The sequence below is a fragment of the Aquarana catesbeiana genome, linkage group LG07 (assembly GCF_042186555.1).
Source record: "Aquarana catesbeiana isolate 2022-GZ linkage group LG07, ASM4218655v1, whole genome shotgun sequence".
NCBI lineage: Eukaryota > Metazoa > Chordata > Amphibia > Anura > Ranidae > Aquarana > Aquarana catesbeiana.
Window position 1 is genome coordinate 253,674,130 of NC_133330.1, and position 24,822 is coordinate 253,698,951.

At 41.3% G+C, this 24,822-nt stretch overlaps 1 protein-coding gene across 1 annotated transcript in view; it reads right to left on the reverse strand.

The window, feature by feature from the left end:
• Positions 1-24,822, reverse strand: part of LOC141103528 (calcium-activated chloride channel regulator 1-like) — a 100,191-nt gene that overhangs the window by 62,240 nt on the left and 13,129 nt on the right. Inside the window, exons 3-7 of the mRNA XM_073593209.1 lie at positions 18,463-18,613; positions 11,328-11,436; positions 7,691-7,862; positions 2,777-2,998; positions 1,986-2,210 (exon numbers count right to left, since the gene is read on the reverse strand). Coding sequence (XP_073449310.1) covers positions 1,986-2,210; positions 2,777-2,998; positions 7,691-7,862; positions 11,328-11,436; positions 18,463-18,613 — 879 coding nt within the window. The remainder of the gene's footprint in view (positions 1-1,985; positions 2,211-2,776; positions 2,999-7,690; positions 7,863-11,327; positions 11,437-18,462; positions 18,614-24,822) is intronic.

A 24,822-nucleotide genomic window follows, 5' to 3' on the forward strand; every position in this document is an offset into this window, starting at 1 on the left:
CCCTTGTCCCCATCAACATGGGGACAAGGTGTTTTGGGGGGCTACGGTTCAGGGGGGGCGCTCTCTCGCCCCCCCCCCTCTTTTCCTGCGGCCTGCCAGGTTGCATGCTCGGATAAGGGTCTGGTATGGATTTTTGGGGGGACCCCACACTGTTTTTTTTTTAATTTTGGCGCGGGGTTCCCCTTAAAATTCATACCAGACCTGAAGGGTCTGGTATAGATTTTGAGGGGGACCCCACGTCATTTTTTTTAAAAATTTTGGCCGGGGTTCCCCTTAATATCCATACCAGACCTGCAGGGCCTGGTATGGAATTCAGGGGGACCCCCCACGTCATTTTTTTTTTTTTAATTTTGGTTCGGGATTCCCCTGTGGGGAATTGCCATGCTGTTTTTATCAATGAACTTTTATGTGTATTGTCGGACCGGCAATTCATTAAATGACTTTTAAATTAAATTCGTTTAAATGACTTTTTTTCCTTTGAAATGTCATTTTGCTGTCAAACTGTTCTAAACACAGGAAACATGCGCCCCTTTACATGCATACTATAGACACCCCCCAGGTATGAAATTTAAAGGGATATTACACTTTTATTGTTTCACTTTAAGCATTATTAAAATCACTGCTCCCGAAAAAACAGACGTTTTTAAAACTTTTTTTTGCATTGATCCATGTCCCCTGGAGCAGGACCCAGGTCCCCAAACACTTTTTATGACAATACCATGAATATAAGCCTTTAAAATTAGCACTTTTGATTCCTCCCATAGACTTTTAAAGCGTGTTCCGCGGCATTTGAATTTGCCCCGAACACCCCAAATTGTTCGCTGTTCGGCGAACTGGCGAACAGCCGATGTTCGAGTCGAACATGGGTTTGACTCGAACTCGAAGCTCATCCCTACTCATGACAGCCTTTTCCACCAAAGACAAAATAAGACTGCACTTCAGCCTTATAGCAAAAATTTAGTTTAAAAAAAAATGCGAGAAGGAGGGGGTTTTTTTAATGCAGAGGAGACAGGGTATGTCCCTTCTGAAAAAAGGGATTCTTAACTTCCACCTCACAAACTTTCTGCCATCTGCGCGGTGTCAGGATGAATTAACTCCTGTGCGTGGGAGCTATGTCATTCCAGCTAGGCCAATCAAGATGGCCAAAGATCTTGAACCTGCTGGAGGGGAGGTGAGTATAGTTCTGCCTTAATTACCAAATTCGGAATAGAGGGGGGTTGTTAACAGACAGGCTAGAATTTCCCAAGCAACAGCTTTTAAATGTGTTGGGATCACACTTGTGCTGGTTGCACATAGCGTACAAGTATGCGTGTATGAATTTTTACAATGAATTTATGGCACCAACATTTAACAGAGTGATTTACAGACTGGATAAAACCATTTGCATAAGTACATGCCCCTGAGCTCACAGTCTAGTAACCTTGGTCAAATGCCAACTATCTAAAAACATGTTTTTGGTAGAAAACCAGAATACCCAATTAAAAACTGTACATAAAGAGAGAACATACAAACTCAATACAGCCAGTGACTATGCTTTGATTTGGGAATGCTAACACCCAAGCCATCAATAACAGCACTTTAATCAAGACTATGGTGCCTCTAAAAGAGAAGTGTGGGGGGGGGTTTGTTTCTTGTTTTAGAAATATTTACCTAAAGTAGATGGATGCAACATTGGTTCGATGCTGCATCTGTCCCCTGTTGGCTCTAAGACTGAGAACCGAGCGATCAAACACCGCTAATTGCTCAGTTCTCAGCGCTCTGTGAGCGGGGAGCTGGTGACTGTCAGTCACTGCTCTCTGCTCTGTTTTCTGCTGAAAAAGGGACACAGGAGTGCAAAATGAACTGCACCCCTGTGTTCCATAGGAGAAGTACAGCAGAAAGAGCTTTGGCTATATGTCTACTTTAATAAGGATTGAACATTTAACATATGTGCCTGACTGTTGAAACTGTGCTAGAGATTGGCAAATTTTTCAATAGTAACTTACCTCAATTCCCTTTGTTAGTCCAGCACAAATATTTGTTCCTCCACCTGCTGTTTGAGGAAGAAGTGCTTTAAGTTGTTGCCGATGCTGATCGCTGATAACATGAACTAATGAAGAAAGTATTGTAGCGGTACTCTCAAATTTAACAATTCCAACATATGATCTTTGTTCTACGATCTGAATGAGAAATACTTCTGCAGCCTGGTACAGCCTCTTAATGCGATCGTACTGTAATTGATAAATTTGCATTAATCCAATATCCATGTTTTTTCCTACCAATGCCATAGAGTCAGATTCAGAATACTAATCCCAAAGGGAAATTATTGTGACGCAGCCACACTCAATAAAGACAACACAAGATCACAACAATGAACAGAACAAGACACAATGACACAATAAAATGACCAATAACAGCAATTAGCACAAAATAAAACAAATTAAAACTTTACTCTAATAAACTATCTGTACTATTTAAATACAACATACAATAACACAGATGAAAAAATAACAGAAAAAGCACACATGCATACTATAAGGCCATTTTGTCAAAAGTTAGCTACAGTATCTCTCTCCACCATGCTTTTCAGTTTATAGTATGAAACCTGACGATCTGGAGGGATTCCATACACCTACTGAGAAGACATACAAACTCCGTACAGATGACTTCCTAAGCAGTATTCCAAACTAATATTAACTTTCTACATTCTATATTGATTTTTGTAAACATTTGTTCAGGATCATAAAACACAAATCTGAGTGTACACAGAATATTCTGGTAAATAAAAGCTGCTTACACCGCCCATGCTTCCTGAGACATCAAGTACTAAAGTCACCACTCTGTCTGAAGCCTGCAGCAATGAGAAGGTGGGTTCAGGAACAGTGGCTGTTGTTTGTGGAGTGGAAAGTATATCACTGGAGTTCTTGATCACATCCCATGTACTGCGATAGTTGCACATCCTATTCTGTAAATTTGGTGCCTCCGCGTTATGACTTGTAGCATCACAAAATGCAGTTACCTATAAAAATATTGATAATAATGAGGTTATATTGATATTAAAACTGGAACCATATTATAACATTATCGTGGCTGCAGAGAATATTTAATTTTGTTTTTAACAATTATGAGTTCATCAGCAGTCCTTAACAGTCATGTGTGGTTGTCAGTAGGGATGAGCTCCCGGTTCAGTCTGAACCCAATGTTTAGACTGAAATTTTGCTTGTTGGAAGATTCTGCGAATGGTCAAACTAGATTGTGGCCTGGGGATGCCCCATGACATCATTGACCAAATAAGTCATGTCCATATTTGGTCAATGACATCACCCAAGAGACCTCTCCCCTTTGTTTACATTCCACTGCAGAGACTGAGGGCTACTGTGTCCTCACATGATCAGATATGTTGGTGAGGTTTTTCTTTCTGTAAGTCAGCGGGCATTCTTCATCTTGGTTAATGAGAATCTGCATGATTGCATGATATAATTGACGATGGATCAATTTACATTAAGGGACATTTTTTTTTTATTTTATTATTTTTTTTAATAATAATTGTCAAAAAGTGCGTCTTTATTTACTACTTACTTTTTTTGCAATGAGTAGGGGTACAGGGTACAATGGGGGGAGCATCATCTTATTTTTAAAGGCACTTCCAGATTACCCCGAGGGTTGGGAGGAAGAAGCCCTTATCCTCGTCAACATAGGGACAAGATTCCTTCCCTGGGGAACCCCCCAGACAAGGTATCCTCCATGTTGAGGGGAATGTGGCCTGTTATGGTTTGGGGGGGCTGCATACTCATCCCTCTTTGCTTGCTTGCTGGGGGGAACCCATTTTTTTCCCTTTTTTTTCTGCAGGGGGTCCCCCTTAAAATCTTTTGTAGTTTGGAGAAGACCCCACACCAAACATCCATACCAGGACCTCATCACAGATAAGAATTTGATATGTATTTTTAGGGGGAACCTTTTTTTTTTTTTTTTTTGTGTGTGGTCCCCCATTAACATCTATAGCAGATCCTCATCTAAGATATCTGGTATAGAGGGTAATCCCCAGTCATATGTTTAAAAACTGTAGATGTGCCACTTCACAGGCAAGTTAAAGGCTACCCCAAGGCATGTTATTTACAGGAGCTGTGTATTTTACATTTCACTTTAAGCTTTTTTAACCACCACAGCACATATACGTTGGCAGAATGGCACGGCTGGGCAAAGTAACGTACCTGTACCTTACTTTGAATTTCCCGCCATGCCCGCGCGCCTGCCGCGAGCTCCGTGACCGTGCCCGCGGGACCCGCGGACTCGATCGCCGCTGGGATACCCGTGATCGTGTCATGGAGCTAAAGAACGGGGAGATGCCAATGTAAACAGCATCTCCCCGTTCTGCCTAGTGACAGGACACCGATCGTCTGCTCCCTGTCATCGGGAGCAGCGATCAGTATCATGTCACTGCAAGCCCATCCCCCCCACAGTTATAATCACTGCCCAAGACACACTTAACCACTTCCTGCCCCCTAGTGGTTAACCCCTTCACTGCCAGTGAAATTTTTACAGTAATCAATGCAATTTTATAGCATTGATCGCTGTATTAATGCCAATGGTCCCAAAAATGTGTCAAAATTGTCCGATGTGTCCGCAATAGTGTCGCAATCATGATAAAAATCACTGATCGGCGCCATTACTAGTAAAAAAAAAAAATATTAATAAAAATGCCATAAAACTATCCCCTATCCCGCTATATCTTTTGCGCAAACCAATCAATGAGCGCTTATTGCAATTTTTTTTTTACCAAAAATATGTTGAAGAATACGTATCGGCCTAAACTGAGGAGAAAAATGTTTTTTTATATATTTTTGGGGGATATTTATTATAGCAAAAAGTAAAAAATAATGCGTTTTTTTTTTCAAAATTGTCGCTATTTTTTTGTTTATAGCGCAAAAAATAAAAACTGCAGGGGTGATCAAATACCACCAAAAGAAAGCTCTATTTGTGAGAAAAAAAGGATGTCAATATTGTTTGGGAGCCACGTCGCACGACCGCGCAATCGTCAGTTAAAGCGATGCAGTGCCGAATCGCAAAAAGTGCTCTGGTCAGGAAGGGGGTAAATTCTTCCGGGGCTAAAGTGGTTAACCGATTGAAGTTCTGAAATGTTTTATCCCCTTCCTGATAAGGCGAACCGGCACTGTGTTACTTTAACTGACAATTGTGCAGTCATGCGACGCTGTACCCAAATAACATTTTTGTCCTTTTTTTTCACACAAATAGAGCTTTTTTTGGTGACATTTGATCAACTCTGCGGTTTTTATTTTTTGGGCTATAAACAAAAAAAGATTGACAATTTTGAAAAAAAAAAAACTATATTTTTTACTTTCTGCTATAAAACATACCCAATAAAAAAAAATGTAAAACATCTAATTTCTTCATAAATTTAGGTCAATATGTATTCTGCTACGTATTTTTGGTAAAAAAAATTCCAATAAGCATATATTGATTGGTTTGTGCAAAAGCATCTACAAACTATGGGATATTTTTATTTATTTATTTTTTTAGTAATAATGGCGGTGATCAGTGACTTATAGCAGGACTGCGATATTGCTGCGGACAAATCGGACACCTAACTGACACTTTTGACATTTTTTGGGGACCAGTGACACTAAAAAATATGCACTGTCACTGTACTAATGACACTGGCAGGGACGGGGTTACTGACTGTGGGGGAGGTGCTTTTACTAGGGGAAGACAGAGATTCGTGTTCTTACAAACACGGGATCAAAGCCTTCCCCACTGACAGAACGACAATCTGCCTTATTTACGCAGGCAGACTGCCGTTCTGCTTGTGTCCCGAATGATCGGCTGGTCCTGACGGACATCGAGTCTACCGGACCCGCTGATTGGCTCCTGCTGTGTCCAATCACAGCAGGAGTGGGTCGCCGGCAGCGCACGCCCCAGACCCAGAAGTGTTAGATCACGTACTAGGTAAGTGATCTAGCTCAGAGCGGTCACCCTGCTGCAGTAAATGTAAGTGGGGCAGTCGCTAAGTGGTTAGAATCACTGCTCCTCACTGAACTCAATTTACATAAAAATGTTTTCACTTTGGTTCATGTCCCCCAGAGCGCTGCCCAGTTTCCCATGCCAGTTGTTTGATGATCCCTTTCCTATTAGCCAGAAAAATGTACATTACTGATTCCTAAGAATCGGCTCCCACTGACTTTAGAAGGGTTCACATTTGACATCCTAACTTTAGTAGATTTTGGCATACCCACCCTGAGCCAAAACCCGTTCGGCTCATCACTGTTGTAGTATTGTAACACAGTAATTGAGCCAAACTCTTGGGGGTCAGTTTATCAATATTTTTGCCCAAGATTCACTAACGTTTCACCCAAGATTTACACATTTTTCTGCCTGAACCTTAGGTTAAAGTTTGCTTGAAACTGAAGTGAAAACATTAATAAATAGATTTCTCGGGTTTAACAAAGCAGCCACCACCTGAAAGCCAGCAAGCAAATAGAAAATGATTTGCTATATAATATTTTAACAATGTATACATTAATAGCACCTTTATTGTGGTCTTTATAAAAAATGATCATTTAACATGAGTATTATAATGAGTACATATGTATAAGGCATTTGTTCCACATAACATCGGTCTCCCACCACCTCTAATGCCCCGTACACACGGTCGGATTCTCCGACGGAAAATGTGTGATAGGACCTTGTTGTCGGAAATTCCCACACATTTTCCATCGGATTTTCCGACACACAAAGTTTGAGAGCTTGCTATAAAATTTTCCGACAACAAAATCCGTTGTCGGAATTTCCGATTGTGTGTACACAAATCCGACGCACAAAGTGCCACGCATGCTCAGAATAAATAAAGAGATGAAAGCTATTGGCTACTGCCCCGTTTATAGTCCTGAGGTACGTGTTTTACGTCACCACGTTCAGAATGATCGGATTTTCCGACAACTTTGTGTGACCGTGTGTATGCAAGACAAGTTTGAGCCAACATCCGTCAGAAAAAATCCTAGGATTTTGTTGTCGGAATGTCCGATCAATGTCCGACCGTGTGTACGGGGCATAAGACTGGGGGCATAGCAGAGAACCGGTGGCTGACAGTCATCCGCTCTCTGTTTACTGAGGACCAAGAACTGAGCGATCAGGTCTTTGATCGCTCAGTTCTTGGTCCTCAGTAAACAGAGAGCTGGTGACTGTCAGCCACTGCTATGCCCCTCCAAGGCTCTCTGGAGCACCAGGCTGTGGAGGGGGTGGGTGCTGCTGGCTCAGGCTCTCAGCAGCTCGCTTAGAGTCTGATCCTTAAAAGACGATGCCTGCAGAGCCCGGACCAGCTCTGTGACGTCAGCTGACAGCAGGCTTTAGCCAACGGTGAGCTGAATACAGGTCATGTGAGTGCAGAATGAAGTGCACCCCTGTAACCTACAAGAGAAGTAGGGCCAGAAGAGCTCTGACTATACTTCTGCTTAAACATAACATGAACCATACAGGAAAAAGGCTTGAGCTGCTTGCCGTCTTTTGGCTATAGCGCGGGCGGCAAGTGGTTAAATATGTCATTGTATTATTATTATCACTATTATTAATATTATTATTATTCAGGATTTATATAGCGCCAACAGTTTACACATTGTATGCGACAAATTACAAAGAATAACTATTATACTGCACAGCTCATTATAACAATTTTGATATCTTGTCATGATATACGTACATCATTTAATGCCTGTAAATACATTATAGATTCTTGGGAAGTTTGGCTTATATCAGGTATAAAGACACAAGTGTTATCATCATACAGTCCAGTGTCAATCTGAGGGGCACATTTACATTCCTTATTGGTACATTTATATTCTCTGTAAATACCTTTAAGTTCATTTGGACACCTGTTAAAGAAATAATAAGATGGTATAAGTAAAGAACTGTACTTAGATGGAGCCATTTTTGAGAATAATGACAGTGCTCTCTCCCATGAAGTAATGTTCAAGAAAAAGTGATCACATTTACATGGGTGTATCTATAATCACATTTTGTTTAGTTTTGGATAGCCTGTGGAAAGGTCAGAACCTCTCTCGGTTTGTTTTTGCTGCTTGTGTCCCTCTGGGGAGATTCCCTCTCTATTTGCCTTGGTGACCACAGACTCTTGGACAGAAAGTGATGAAAATATCCAAAATGTTACAGTTGTCGTTGCATCAAGTAGGGAGATCATCTCTCTATGGGGAAACCTGTTCCAGTAATAGCTTTCTAAGAGGAATTCTCTTCTCCTCATTTCCATTCAGGGAAAGTAAATGTTTTACAGTGGATTTAAATTTCCCAGCACATGAGACAGAATAAAAAGGTTTTTTTTACCTTTTTTTTTTACTTTACTCCCCCACCCCCCCAAAAAAAAGGAAAAAAATACCCACCGCATGGGGCCCCAGCTTCATCTGAGCTGCTTGGCATGTGCAGCTGTTGTTGGAGCCTTCTATCTGCCTTTTCTGGGGTTAGTAATCCATTTAATTCTCTGTAATGTCCTCTGAAGCTTGCACTATAGAAATTGGAGGGGAGTTCTCCATACTAATGATTGTGTGTGTATGGAGGTGTAATGTATCTGGGTGTATGTGTACTATGTCTGCAGTCTCTGACCATCTCCTGTAATATGTCCGCATTCTCTGGCCATCTTCTGTACTATGTCTGCAGTCTCTGACCATCTCCTGTAATATGTCCGCATTCTCTGGCCATCTTCTGTACTATGTCTGCAGTCTCTGACCGTGATAATGACATTGTCGAAAAGGGGCAGAGCATGGGTGACCTTAAAATAATGTCCCCCCCTGAAAAAAGTTCTGGGGACTCCCATGACTGCAGGGACTGAGCCAGCAGTGTGAAGGAGCAAATAAGTAGGTAAGTAAATATTCTTTTCTGTGTCTCCTAGATCTAAAAGAGGAATTAACCCTTGCAGTGCAGCGCCACTGGAAGGGAGAAGTTTAGAGCAGTATTAACACAAAAACAAACATTTAACCTGTTGGCATTAAGCACATGCAAATATGCGGCCTCTCGGTGGCCGGGCCTTGGCACAGAGGAGCCGCATATTTGCGTGCAATAGCGCCAACAGAGCTGTGCCGACAGCGTGCATGTGCATAGTGAGATCATCTGACCACTGTGACAGCCAATCGTGGCAGTCACGTGGCCACAAGCCCCACCTCTAGGAAATCCAAACCCCTTAAAGGGCCACCAAGGGGTTAATATACTGCAGCTTACCAATTATTAGATGTGATGGCTGCATTTGTTTGGTTTTTTTAGGGTTTTTTCTCTCTGCCTTCACCTAGTGATCTGTCCAGTAACACACCTCCTGTATTAGAGTGCCCTCACTCTGGATGAAGGAGCAACAGAAACACCTTTGGACAGTCAGAATCGGCAGTCTGCAGTGAGGGGAGTGTTAGATGCACTAGCAGATTTGGATATACTAACAAATTGAAGCCAAACTCCAGTTCACGCTTTATAAGCAGTTAGAGCAACAATTGTGTTCCTTTTGGGGTAAAGGTTTTACATAAATAAATAAAAGCTGATTATTATAAGCACCCCTGTTAGCCCTCTAACATCTACACCTACAGGACAGCGTGTTCTGTTGAAAAACATGATACTTACTGGCTAGATCACCAGGTAAAAGAAAACAAATGCAGCCATCACAACTAAGAATCTGTAATATAATAAATGTTTTGCATTTGGGTTTAATACCACTTTAGAGTTTCCCAGAGGTTGGCTTTAAAGGAATTGTAAAGGCAGAAGGTTTTTTATCTTAATGCATTCTATGCATTAAGATAAAAAAACCTTCTGTGAGTAGCATCCTCCCCAGCACCCCCTAATTACTTACCTGAGCCCCATCTCTCTCCAGCGACGCCCACGATTGTCTAAGCCGCTCAGGACACTCTTCCTGATTGGCTGAGACACAGCATTGGCGCCATTGGCTGCTGCGGCTGTCAATCAAAGTCAGTCAGCCAATCGGGGGAGAGAGGGCAGGGTCGGGTCGGGGCTTCATGTCTGAATGAACTAACGGATATGTGAATTGGTTCCAGTGCCCCCATAGGAAGCTGCTTACTGTGGGGGCACTCGACAGGAGCAGCAAAGAGGGGCCTGAGAAGAGGAGGACCCGGGCTGCTCTGTACAAAACCAACTGCATAGAGAAGGTAAGTATAACATGTTTGTTATTATTATTTTTTTTTTAACAAGACTTTACAATCAATTTAAGTTAAAGTATAACTAGAGGCAAAACTTTTTTTAGTTTTGGACAGAGTGGAGATGGATTAGAACATCTGTCAGTTTTTATTGCTGTCTGTGCCCCCATTAGGTAGTTTCACCCTCTGTATTTGTCCTGTTTACTGTTATCACTAAAAGTGAAAGTAAAAGAAAATCCCAAATTTTGGGTTGTCCCCAGAAAAGTAATAGAGGGGAAATCTTCCAATGAGGACATTATTTCTGGTGACCTGGGGGGTCCCCCTGAAATTCCCTTAATTTTCAGAGATTTCCTCTCACTTCCTGTTTGATTACGGTACAGGAAGTAAGTGAAGGAAAATCTCAGCAATGGGACACAGATGGTGAAAAAAAATCTGACAGGGGTTATAACTCTACTTTACTCTATCCAAAATGAAAAAAAAAAAAAAAAAAACGTTTTGCCCATAGTTCTGGTTTAAACTCAGTAGTGATTTTAAAAACAGTTATAAATGATAAATGCTTCACAAAACCCCCCAAAATAGAAAACTGTTGTTAAAGTGGTTGTAAAGGCTCAAGGTTTTTCACCTAATGCATTTTAATGCATTAAGGTGAAAAGCCTTCTGTGCTGCAGCTCCCCCCAGACTTTTTCTTACCTGAACCCGATACGATCCAGCGATGTGCACGAGTGCAGTGGCTCCAGCCTCATTGGACAGATTGATAGCAGCAGGAGCCATTGGCTTCTGCTACTGTCAATCAAATCCAGTGACACGGGAGCCAGGGGGCGGGGGCGGGGCCGAGTCCCACTTTCTGTGTCAATGAACGCAGCAGTAGGACTCGGGAGCAAGCCCGCACGGGTGCCCACAGGGAAAGCGGCCTTCCCTGGGGGCACAGATGAAAAGGAGGAGCCAGGAGTGCCATGGAGCACCCCAGAAGAAGAGGATTGGGGCTGCTCTGTGCAGAACGATTGAACAGAGCAGGTAAATATAGGCACGTTTGTTATTTTTATTTAAAAAAACAAGAAACAGCAACCCCTTTAGGGATATCAAACATTTATCAAACCCCTAGGTTTACCCTAAAAATATGATGCACTGTGTGAGCATGCTGAGAAATATAAGGTGAAGACATATTTGATAATGGACAAAAGTTGGATATCATACATTTACCTTGTAGCTTCTATTGTAAGACCACTTGAAATATAAAAGGGAACATCATTATTGTATTCATCAAAGACACCCCATCTTAAATGAGCCCATTCATGGACAAACACTCTTCCTGCAAATACAAGAGAATAGTGTTAAGGTAACGTCATTATTTAAAATTTACAGAAAAACATGGAAACCACTATTCTAAGGTGCCCATGACCATGTCTATCTTTGTGTACCAGGTGGTAAATCTTACCCTTTACTCCAAACTATTTGTATAAGCCCACTCCTGGCCCCAGAGAGCATAGGAGCAGGAATCAGCTGGAGGCAGAAGGTGAGGATTCCTCTCCCGCTGTATGGCATCTGAGGTGACATTCACACTCCTTTAAAGAGGTTGTAAACCCTCACATATACCCAGTGAAGTAACTAGCCTCATGAAGTAAAATGAGCCTGCAAGCCTGAAACAATGCTCTGAATGTGGCCTCTTTAACATACCTATCTGGTATTACAGCATCAAGCAAACCTAGTACACAGGGTTTAGGATCCATGTCTATGGAGATCAGAAATGTGGAGTTCACCATAGTAACCACAGCGATCCAGTAGCGATGAAGCTTCAGGTACCTCCATAGCAAGTATAAGTCCCCTATATCCCTGTTACATCTAGCGCATATGGGGTCAGGGCGTACGCCCATGGAATGTAGTCTGAGTGGGGTACGGTGGACTCTCAAGAATGTGTCATTGTGACAGTCTCTGAGATGTTAAGAGAACACCCCTGCACTGCGTCCAGAGCCTCCTCCCATTGGTCTCCTGGGATATGTCCCTCTCCCACCTTTCACATGCAGAGCTAGGGAATTTCTCCAGACATACCCCCAGGAGCATAGCATAGCAGTTAGAGATAAAGCCCTTGGTAGAATGGGACTGCTGCAAAATTCCAAAGATCGGGGTCGGTGCCAAGAGTCCGCTGAGCATTCACCACGAGTTTCAATTGCAAATAATAAAAGAACATATTAGAGGGAATGCCATATCTAGACTGCAATTGTGCAAAGGAGATTAAATGACCATTAGTCACTATATGTTTGATATGCGTCACCCCATACCCTCGCCACCTAGCCACATGCTGTAACTTGGCCAATTCGGGGTAGGTTTGGTTATCCCAAATAGGACTGTACCCTGTGTAACCCATAACCTTTTGTAGTTGCTTAGCTTTCTCCCATATTTTGTGTATTAGTCTGTAAGTCGGATACTGTTTATTTGGTTTGGAAAAAAGCTGCGCCTCTAGACCCTCAGCTAAGGCATTTGTCCCACTAAACTGCAACATTACAGACAATGTGGAGTGATGAGTTCCATTCGTCAGAGGCTGTCCTCAATAAGCCTCCCACCAAGTGTTGAATTTGAGACACAATGTAATAGAGCCAGGGGTTCAGGTGAGGCGGCCCTCCCCCATCATTTGGCTTCTGCAGTTGTTCTAGCTTAATTCTAGCATTACCTCCTTTCCATAACAGCGACCAGAAAATAGTGTTGACCACACGGAAAAATTTTAGCGGGATAACCAACGGGGAGTTATGCAGATGGTAGAGAATTTGGGGCATCAAAATAATTTTGACCAGATTGCCCCTCCCTGCCACAGAGAGCCATAACTTGGTCCAGAGTTTAACCTTGTCCCTAAATTTCATTAGAAATTGGAAGATATTTAAGCGGCAGTAGTCTATAAGCTGTGCAGAGATTGCTATCCCCAAGTATTTAAATGAGGTGACCACTGGTACTGGACAAAGGGACGCCGTTACAGGGATGACCCCCTGATCCAAGGGTAATAAAGCCGACTTAGACCAGTTGATTGTAAGCTCTGAAAACGTTCCAAAGTCTAAAATAGTGGACATAACATGCCTCAGCGAATTCTCTGTGTTCCCCAATAACAAAAGCATATAGTCTGCATAAAGTAGGACTTTCTCATGTAATGTACCATACTGGAACCCCTTTATATGTTCATTGGCCCTAATTTGAGCCGCTAGCGGCTCTATTGCCAAGGCAAACAACAGTGGAGAGAGGGGGCAGCCCTGCCTGGTACCCCTCCCTAACTCAAATAGGGTGGATAGTTTGCCCCCTTTCCTTATACTGGCCTGTGGGCAATAGTACAAAAGGCGGACCCAGGATATAAAAACAGGACCAAACCCAAAACTTTCTAACGCGGCCCACAAGTACCCCCATTCAACACTATCAAATGCTAATGCCAACAAAGCCCTTCTACCCACGTTATCTACTGGGGTTTGCATGTTGACAAACAACCTTCTTTTATTGCCTTTTACATTGCGCTATAGCGCTTTTTATTGTCATATGCCCTGGAGGTCTTTATTAAAGTGGTAAACAGTCTGCACTTAGAGGACTCTTCTTTTATTTTTTGGGCATCCCACCGATGTTGTTTCTTATACACCTTACTGAGGATCTTGTTAAGGATATCCAGAGTGCTGTGATCTATGAAGGATACGGTCCCAGCTGGCATGAGCGTATTGGCTGATGAGGATAATATCCAAGGTTTCCAAGCCGCTTTGCTGAAGTTTCTGGTTATCAGGCTCGCATGACCTCCTATAATCTAGAGGTCCATCACCTCTGGTAAGCGCAATATCCTACAGATTTAATTAGCAAGAGTATCTGTGAAAAAATCATCTGTCCTATTTTGATCAAGAGCGGGATTGTATTCCATCTATGAGTTATTAAGGACTTTTTATTTCCATAAATCATTTATAGATATCCTATCATTATTTTTACATGTGTTCATTTTATTGCGCTGCACTTGTTTTTTATATTTTATATACTTTGGTTTGGTGAATCCTTTAGTGTTCAGCCTGCATAGTCTATTCATTTGTTATTTTTGCGCTGATTGCTTTCCATTTTGAAAAAACTTCTAAGATTAATAGCCATAGATTTGTTGGGCATGAAGCCCACCTGGTCAGCATGAATTATGTAATCAATGACAGTGTTTAGCCTCCTGGCCAGAACCATAGCCAATATTTTAATGTCCGATTGAAGGAAAGATATAGGCCTATAGGAGGTGGTACAACCACTTTAATATTAACAGTGTCCCTGCATGCAATTAAACAAAAATAGTTTGCAAATATTCTGCATTCATTCTTTAAGAATAAAGGAATGCTCTAGTGAAGATATATTGGTTTGCCTTTCCTGACCTTCCGTGGCCATCAAACTAATAGAGTGACTTCAATACTTTTTGAGTTGCTGAGCTGGAAGAAAGATGTACACTTCTGAGCTCACTGGCTGCATGTTTTTTTTCCAGGTCAGTCACTCTAATTGTATTGAAGCCATGGACTACCATTTTCAAAAGGTCAGCAATGACAACCTTTATATTTTTCTTAGTACTGGTTTCCCTTAAAAAGTGTAACACTAGGCAAAATAAAAAAATATACATACTGTATAATGAAGCATGTAAAAAGCAATAACAAAGCCCCCTACCATATAACAAGTAATAAAACAGTTTTACTGGGGGACTCAGAAAATAACAACTGCTGTGGTAGTGCTAGTGACAGACTGCAGCATACAGTATATGCCATTATTTATTTTTGCTCATAGTTCCACTTTAAGGAATCTATTTATAAAGAATTTTGCTGTGCAAATTGTTTAGTATTCATGCAAAATTAACAAATAATCCCTGTAATATTTGTAATATGTGTTAAATGTCAGTTTCTTTTTGTTGCCTTTCGCAGGATGAATGTAACATTCCCTAACTTTTTTTCTTAGGACAAATATAGTCTTAGGGCTCATGCACACTGCAAAAAAAAAAAAAAAAACAGCTTTTAGACATTTGAGCTTGTATTTCAGCTTGAAGAAGCTTGTGATTTTTTGTGCTTTTGTGCATGTTTTATTGAGCTTCTTTGAGCTTTTTTGAGCATAAGCCTTTTTTTCTTTCACTAACCCTCCTACATAGTCATTTCCTAACCACTGTATAAACAAGACAGAAATCTGGAACAAAAATGTTTGCACATTTTCTAGCTAGTTTGAGCTTTTTTGAGCTCTTTTGAGCTTTTTGAGCTCTTTGGCGACTAGCTCCTCTCAAAAACACGAGTTTGGTGGGGAGTATTTTCTGCCTGAAAGCAAATGCCTGAAAACACCTGAAAAAGCCATAGTGTGCATGGACACATTGGCTAACATGGAGGGGAGTTTCCAGGCATAAAAAATAAGAGCTCAAAAGAGCTCAAAAGCCTGTAGGAGCTGCTTCTTTGAGCTCCTTTGAGCTGCAGTGTGCATGAGCCCTTAAAGCGGTAGTAATGTCAAAGGTTTAACTGAGCCCTACTGGTAAGCTTATAGTAAAAAGTCTTACCTGTAGGTGAAACTGCTTGAACTTGTGCAGTATAGATATTGCCAGATATTGTCACTGGCGCATGCGCAGTACTCTCTGCATTCACTGTGTGTGATGTGAATGCAGAGAGAACCAGGCCATGATGGCATTAGTGATGTCATTGCGGCCAGACCATTCAAATGGCTCGAGAGCGTAAACCCAGGAGGAAGCCAGGGAGAAGATGGAAGTGCCAGGAGCAGTGAGAGCTCAGCGGTCAGAGCTCCACTTGAAAGGTAAGCCTGTCATAGTGTGCTAGTATGCTGTGCATGCTTATACATTATGGAATTAACTTGCAAGGGACCTTTTTATTTATTTTTATGTAGACATTACTACCACTTTAAGAACATTTGAAGAGATAAAGAACTATTGAAAATAGTCTAGTACTACAGGCTAAGAATATTCCACCAGAAGAGAAAATAATATGAAGAAGACCTCCGCTAAATGTATGGCTCACTACTGATAGTGTAATGAATCAATTATTGCACAGAGGGAACTGCTATACAGAATTGATACAATGTTGCTAAAGCTGGCCACAGATGGATCGAAGCTAAGCCGCTTCAACAGGGACCCTGGCTAAGATTTCATTCATCTATCGGCATTCTGGTTGTACTGAAGTCGATCCATTGATCAACTTCAGTACAACCAGCCTGTTGGATGTTTTGCATATGATTACTGCCGGCGGCTACAGCAGCAGTGATCATTGCGAGGAAAGCAAGGAAAGCTCCCCGCCTGCAGAACACAAAAGCACTGCGGGAGGGACCGTAAAGGTGATCTGTAAAGGGTTTCAATCCAGTAGACCTTTTAAACAATAGAGTTTTGTCTCTGCAACTTTAGATCACTTCTGTATAGTGGTTCACTCTCTGCAGCAGCTGAATCATTACATTTACTGTAAATGCAAATTTCCTGTGATCATCACCTCCATCATAAAGCAGTATTTTAATGATTCATTCCATTCTTAAAAATGAAAAACACTTGAACTAGAGAGAAAATAGCCTAATAACATCCAGTTTTGCATTACAATGCGCTGATCTCAGTACATCCCACGTCTCTCACAGGCTCCCATGGTCCAGTCATTGTCGACACTCCTTCTCACCCGCATCAACTGTTCACTGACACAGGGGAGCCGAAGCTGCTGGATCACATGACTGGACCTGAACGGATTAAAAATAAGTAAATACACCAGTGGCGTACTAAGGGAGGTGCTACACTTGCTGGGTGTGCTGGCCTGTGAGGAAGTGCAGGGACACCAGGGAGGAACGCGACTACATTGTAACCATATTTTGTACACTGATCAGCTCCAGCTGCTCTTCTGCCTAGTTGGGGAAATGAGGGGGATGTTGATCTGTACTACGGATTCTTCACATGGGGGAATATAAGGTGCCTGTACTAAGAGGTTCTGTATTTTGTGTGTGTGTGTGTGGGGGGGGGGGGGTTCTGTTTTGAGGGGTCTGTATGGGGGGTTCTACTACTGGGGTTTTTTTTACTGGGGGTTGGAGATTAGGGGTGTCTATACTGAGAGGTCTGTATTGGGGAGGGGGGTGTTGTCTATATTGAGGGGTCAATTCTGGGGGGTTCTACTACTGGGTCATCTTTACTGGGGGGGTGGGGAAGAGGGATCATCATATCATCACTGACTGTGGAGACTTCACACTGGCGTCATGCAACTTGGATTCTGTGCCTCTCCACTCTTACTCCAGACTCTGGGATGTTGAATTCCAAATGTAATGCAAAATTTTCCACAGTCCGTGATGATTTGGGGAGGAATGTCATCTGATGGTGCTGGTCAACTGTGTTTTATCAAGCTCAAAGTCAGCGCAACGCACCACCAGGAAATTCTAGAGCACATCATGCTCCCCTCCACTGACCAGTTTTATGGAGATGCTGATTTCATTTTCCAGCAGGACTTGGCTCTTGCCCACACTGCCAAAAGTACCAATACCTGGTTTAATGATCATGGTATCACTGTGCTTGATTGGCCAGCAAACTCATCTGATCTAAACCCCATAGAGAATCTGTGAGGTATTGTCAAGAGACACCAGACCCAACATAGCAGATGAGCTGAAGGGCACTATCAAAGAAACCTGGGCTTCCATAATACCTCAGCAGTGCCACAGGCTGATCGCCTCCATGCCATGCCGCATTAAGTAATTCATGCAAAAGCAGCCCTGACCAAGTATTGAGTGGATACTATACTGTACATGGACATACTTTTCAGTAAGCTGACATTTCTGCATACAATTTTTTTTTATTGGTTTTATTTAATATTCTAATTTTCTGAGATACTGAATTCTGGGTTTTCACTAGCTGTAAGTCATAATCTTCAAAATTAAAAGAAAGAAATGCTTGAAATATATAACTCTGTGTGTAATGTATATATATAAAATATATGAGTTTCACTTTTTGAATTGAATTACTGAAATAAATTAACTTTTTGATGATATTTTAATTTTATGAGATTTACCTGTATGTATGAAACAGGGATGCTGAACTTACACTCCACAGAGTTCAGTGAGAGCTAAATGGCAAGGCCCCTTCACATAGCACACACGAACAGAGCTAAGGCTGTCAATCACAGGCTGTCTGTTCCCTCCCCTGTCACCTTTTTTCCCTTGGTGTCAGGAAAACCTGTCAGAATTGACTCATGCAGATAGAAGAGCAATGAGGCAGCAGACAGAAATGACACTTAATGCTCTGGATTGAGACACTATATGGATATGCTTTGTTCATATTCCATGTTTACAACCACTTTAATTAATTAAACTTTCTCAGTGCACAGCAAATACATAAGATAAATGAATATTGGACTGTTACCTCGTGGGCCATATACATAGATCACGTTGTCATCTACTAAGAACTCAGGAGTAAGATGAATGTATCGGCCTTTTTCACCACATTGTCCATACTGTAATGTGTATGGGTCATATCCATACTTAACATGTGATGATGCGATGATAATATCTGCCTAATGATAAAGAGACAATGGCAATATTAAAAAGTTACATTCTGCATAGCTGTGAAATGTAAAAAGGCTTTGTCCTATTTAAAACCTACCCCTGACCCATATATACCTATTCTCAATACATTTCCCTATCACTTGGTTGCTCCAGCAGGATGATTGCAAAATACCTGTACCTAATGCTACCAGGTAAGGGAGTGCATGTGACCTCCTCCTATAATGCTTTGCTGGGGCCTGAGCGGCCAATAGTCAGGCCTAAACACTGTCACATGAGGAAGGTGGTGACATCATTAACATGGTGAATAATCCGAGATGGAGCTTACATAGGGTTAGGTCTGCAGAGGAAAGAAGTAGCAGAGAGGCATGGAAAGACTAAAGAGTACTAGTTTGGATTGACAGACTTTTTCAAAGGAAGAAGCTTTGTCTGCATGATGCTCAAGCAGAGCCGTTATAGTGATGAACTGGGTAGAGAAACGTATGACATTTATAAACACATTGTTTAAAAGTTCAGTGAAATGTCATTAAGCAGAACTGTTATTTATAAAGCTTTCTGTAAGGTAGCAAACGTGAGTGATTTACAACAGATCATATGCTTTTGTAGACTAAAGGTGTCAGATACCTAATACTCTAGGGTCAGTTGTAGCAAGAGTCGAGCAATAGAAAATGTGTTGGTGATTCTCTGAAGTCAATTACCTGCTCCAGCAGACATATTTTCTACTCAATGGCACATAAGTACTTTTAAATAATAGCTCAAAAGACTATTTATTAGTTTATAAAGTGCAGCGTGCCTAGAACCCATACTTCTCATGCACAAAAAAAGAACACGGCCTCCTTCCCACTCCCTTTGAGGAAGTAATATTCTTCGTTGCTGTCTTAACAAAGAGGCAAAGTACTTTCCTGGGAATGGACAAACAAGTTGGTCACACTCCAATGACAGCTTTCACATTTTATTATTCCAGGACTAATTCACTGACGTGGCCACACAGGCCAAGCTCCACTGACACATTTTGACCTAAAGGAGCTTAATCATAGAGATCTTTTGACCTCTCTTTGATTAACCACTTCTAGCAAAACGACATACCTGTACTTCGTTATGAGGAAGTGGTTGTACCAGGGTGAAGGCCCCCGCCACCTTCCGCCACTCCACTCGGGTCTCCCGTCCTACCGGGAGACGCGAACAACCAGTTGGCACCTCCGCCGGCTGGCCAGAGTCCCGAACAATGCGGGAATCGGCTTCGATCAGGTCTCAGATGTAGTAACCCTGAAGCGACGTCACAACGTCACTTCCCGTTTACTCGGCTGCCAACGGCGCCCATTTTAAAAAATCCCTAGTATTCAAAGACGCCGATTTTAGAGTCTTGAATACTTTTAAGTGCAAAGGAGGGATTTGGGGTCTCTTAGACCCCCAGATCCCTCCATAAAGAGTACCTGTTACTGCCTATTACTGTCACAAGGAATGTTTACATTCTTTGTGACAGCAATAAAAGTAATGAGATTTTTTTTTTTTTTCTAAAGCACCCCTGTCCCCTCATGCTTGCGCACCAAAGAAAACACATACGCAAGTCGCGCCCGCAAATATAAACAGTATTCAAATCACACATGTGAGGTATCGCCACAATTGTCAGAGCAAGAGAAATAATTCTAGCAAAAGACCTCCTCTGTAACTCTAAACTGGTAACCGTTGAATTTTTTTAAAGCGTCGCCTATGGAGATTTTTAAGTACTGTCGTTTAATCGCCATTCCACGGGTGTGCACAAATTTAAACCGTAACATGTTAGGTATCTATTTACTCGGCATAACATAATTTTTCACAATATACAGAAACTGGGCTAACTTTACTGTTTATGTTTAATTTTTCAGTTTTTGTTTAATTCAGTGAAGTGTTTTTTTTCCAAATAAATTGTGTTTGAAAGACTGATGCGCAAATACTGTGTGACATAAAATATTGCAACGACTGCCATTTTATTCTTCAGAGTTCTTGCTAAAAATATATATATATATATATATATATATATATATATATATATATATATATATATATATATATATATATATATATATATATATATATATTTTCGTGGAAAATGAGGGCTGGCGAGGAGCTGGGCTGCCTGGGAGCGGGCGGTGATCAGAAGCCGTTCTCCAAGTGATCGCCCCGGGGGAAGAGAGCATGGAGGAAAGCCGCAGGATAGCATGCCGGAACAGCTTACATTACAATTGCCTCCGCTTCCCGTCATACACAGCCCTGCCTCCTCCTGACCCAGAACCTGTGATAGACATAACACATCCCAGCATCGGACCAGCATTCTGTCTATCACAGGCTCTGGGTCAGGAGGAGGAGGGGCGAGCAGAGGCAATTGTTACATAGTTACATAGTAGACGAAGTTGAAAAAAGACAAGTCCATCAGGTCCAACCTATGTGTGTGATTTTATGTCAGTATTACATTGTATATCCCTGTATGTTGTGGTCGTTCAGTTATCTGTTTTTTTTAAATTATCAATGCGAAAAAAAATTTAAATAAAACAGTGCTGCGTAAAAATGTGAGTGAACAGCTGCCAACACACCTATAGACCCAGGTAGTTGAGAAAAATTTTAAAAAGTGTGGAGCTATAAACTCAAAAAAAGAGGGTTATGTAAGTGACATATCTAAAGTTAAATGCAGTGAGTAAATATTAGTATCCCATTTGGTTCCATGTGATGTGAGAAACCAAATATCATCTATACATTATACAAAAGTGTGAACCAATGTGTGAGAAAATTCTACAGTATTAGTATAAATTGCGAATATATACTGTGTATACACTATAACATGTACCAAAGAAATATATATAAATAGATATATAAATAAATCAAAACATGTCTATATCAAAACATGTGAAAAGTGATGCCACATAAATTATAAAAGTCCAAAAAGGTGAATTGGCACCAACAGGAGCCAACAAGTTAAAGTCCACCAACATTGTAAAAAAGAAGAAGTGAAAAAGCCACCACCTGGAATTATAGGGGGCTTACCAGATGTAAATGACTTGGAACGACGTATGCCAGCCAAGTCATACCAGGCTATGAGACCAACAGGTCGCACAAGTGTAGTATATTGGATTGAAGATTGGAGTAAAGATGTATGAAGAGGCTATGTAGAAGCAACCAGAATTCCTGGGAAAGGCAATAATGATAGGGAAAAAGCCATCACCTGAAGATCTTAAAGGCTTACCAGAGGTTGTTGACCTGGGAAGACTTATGTCATCCAAGTCAAACAAGCACAGTGACCAACTGGTCGGAAAGGTATTCCCCTTTCATGTGTCCTCAAAGTAATCCAAAATGGGGCAGCTGGTTTATTAAAAATATAGAAAACAAACTCACATTTTCGTAGATCATCAAAACGTTTCAAAAATCAAGTAGCGGTAATGGTGAGGGGTCCACCCAACATGTTTCTGCTAAAGAGCCGTAAAGAGCCCCAGATGACAGCTCTTTAGCAGAAACATGTTGGGTGGACCCCTCACCATTACTGCTACTTGATTTTTGAAACATTTTGATGGTCTACGAAAATGTGAGTTTGTTTTCTATATTTTTAATAAACCAGTACTTATGTTATTACGCTATGTGAGTCTCTTTCATCTATTTCTCACATAGCATTTGAATATTCGTTTGTGGCCTTCCATTGAGATACTATTTCCATGAGTGTTGTGATTCACTGTGAACGCCAACCAGCTGCCCCATTTTGGATTACTTTGAGGACACGCTAAAGGGGAATACCTTTCCGACCAGTTGGTCACTGTGCTTTTTCCCTACTATTATTGCCTTTTCCGGGAATTCTGGTGGCTTCTACATAGCCTCTAAATTATCGATGCTCCCCGCTGAAACCACTGCCTGTGGAAGAGAATTCCACAGCCTAACCGCTCTTACAGTAAGGAACCCTCTATGCAGTTTAATGTTAAACCACTTTTCTTCTAGTTTTAGTGAATGGCCGCGTGTCTTATTAAATTCCCTTTTGCAGAAAAGTTTTATCCCTATTATGGAGTCACCAGTACGGTATTTGTATATTGAAATCATATCCCCTCTCAAGCGTCTCCTCTCAGAGAGAACAAGTTCAGTGCTCGTAATCTTTCCTCATAACTAAGGTCCTCCTGTCCCTTTATTAGCTTTGTTGCCCTTTTCTGGACTCTGTCCAGTTCCAGCACATCCTTCCTGAGGACTGGTGCCCAGAACTGGACAGCATTCTCCAGGTGTGGCCAGACCAGAGTCTTGTAGAGTGGGAGAATTATCGTTTTATGTCTGAAGTTAATCCCCTTTTTAATGCATGCCAATATTCTGTTTGCTTTGCTTGCAGCAGCTTGGTATTGCATGCCATTGCTGAGCCTGTCATCTACTAGGACCCCCAGATCCTTTTCCATCCTAGATTCCCTCACAGGTATTCCCCCAGTGGGTAGATTGCATTCATATTTTTTGCCACACAAATGCATTATTTTACATTTTTCTACATTAAACCTCATTTGCCATGTAGTTGCCCACTGCATTAATTTGTTCAGATATTCTTGCAAGGTTTCCACATCCTGCGGAGAAGTTATTGCCCTGCTTAGCTTAGTATTGTTTGCCAATACAGAGATTGAGCTGTTTATCCCATCCTCCAGGTCGTTTATGAATAAATTAAATAGTACAAAAATACACAATAAAAATCAATTGTGTGTGTGATTCTGCGCAAAACCTCTAGGTGAACAATTCTAATAAATAAAAGGATAGGCACAGATCATAAAATTCCACAAAATATAAATCCACAGTTAATAAAAGTATATATATGCGTGATTGTCCATAAGTGAGTAAACCGTGACTTCAGTGCTGATCAATCAAGTAAATAAATAAGATGCATAAATAAAATGTGACTATTAATAGACATGTGCACACTGAAATATTTCGTTTCGGAATTTCGTTTTCGTCTGAAAAATAAATTTATTTAGTTACTCACGAAATTTGTTTTTCTTTATTTAGTTTTTCATTAAAAACTTGCATTCGTCCGAAAATCCAAATTAATTAAGGTCGAATCTGTCATTGAAGGCTTATGGTGTCTGTCGAATGTTCAAAGAAGATTCGACGGAGCAGCTAAACTGTATGATGCCGTATAGTTTAGCTGCTCCGTCGAACCTTCTTAGAACTTTCACCAGACACCATAATCATAAATGAAAGTAAGTTGGCTGTGTGTGTTCTAGCTATTTTACTGCCCCTCCTCTTTGGGTATCAGCCAATAACATTCATCATCATCATTATTTTTATTTTACTTTTCCCACCGTGTCGAATCTTTTCTCTCTACGTCGAATCTTTTCTCTCTACGTCGAATCTTTTCTCTCTACGTCGAATAAGCTTGGACTAATAGAGTTAAGGTTAGGCACATTTGACCACAGGTTTGACGGACACAGATTGTTATTGTCAGCATCATGTCGAATCTTCTATCTCTATCGAACTGTTGTAGCAACGAAAATGAAAATAAAGCATTTGTTTGTCGGATCTTTCGTTTTTCGGACTCTGCACTTTCGTTATCGTTTGTTAAAACGATAACCAAAATACCTGAAATTCGGACAAAAATGCATTTGGACGAAAACGAATGCACATGTCTAACTATTAACAGTGAGCGTGCTTTGATAGGAGATCTGGTGACTTTCGTGGTGTTAGATACCCACTAGGGGCTCCCAGAACTCTCACCTTGATGACACAATAAAAGTGCCTATATGAATCCTTTGGAACTGTGCTCTTTCTGGTCCGATCGGTGTTGGCGTTCTGTTCTGTCTATGGGGAGGAGGCACTCCCTCCGGTACATGGACTCCACATAAGTAAAAATCAAAAAGGAGGGGACTCCAATAGGGTAATATTGTATAACCAAAGAATTTTATTAAAAAATATCTGCTTACACTAAAGTAAAAAAGGTTGCGTCGAACAGCAGTAAAACAGCGTGGTTGCGATCCCCGCTACGTCACTTCCAGTCCGCGCTATTGTGTATCCGGTTACGTGCTACGCGTTACATCATATCACGTGACTTCGTCAGTCACGTGATATGACGTAACGCGTAGGACGTAACCGGATACACAGTAGCGCGGACCGGAAGTGACATAGCGGGGATCGCAACCACGCTGTTTTACTGCTGTTCGACACAACCTTTTTTACTTTAATGTAAGCAGATATCTTTTAATAAAATTCTTTGCTTATACGATATTAGCCTATTGGAGTC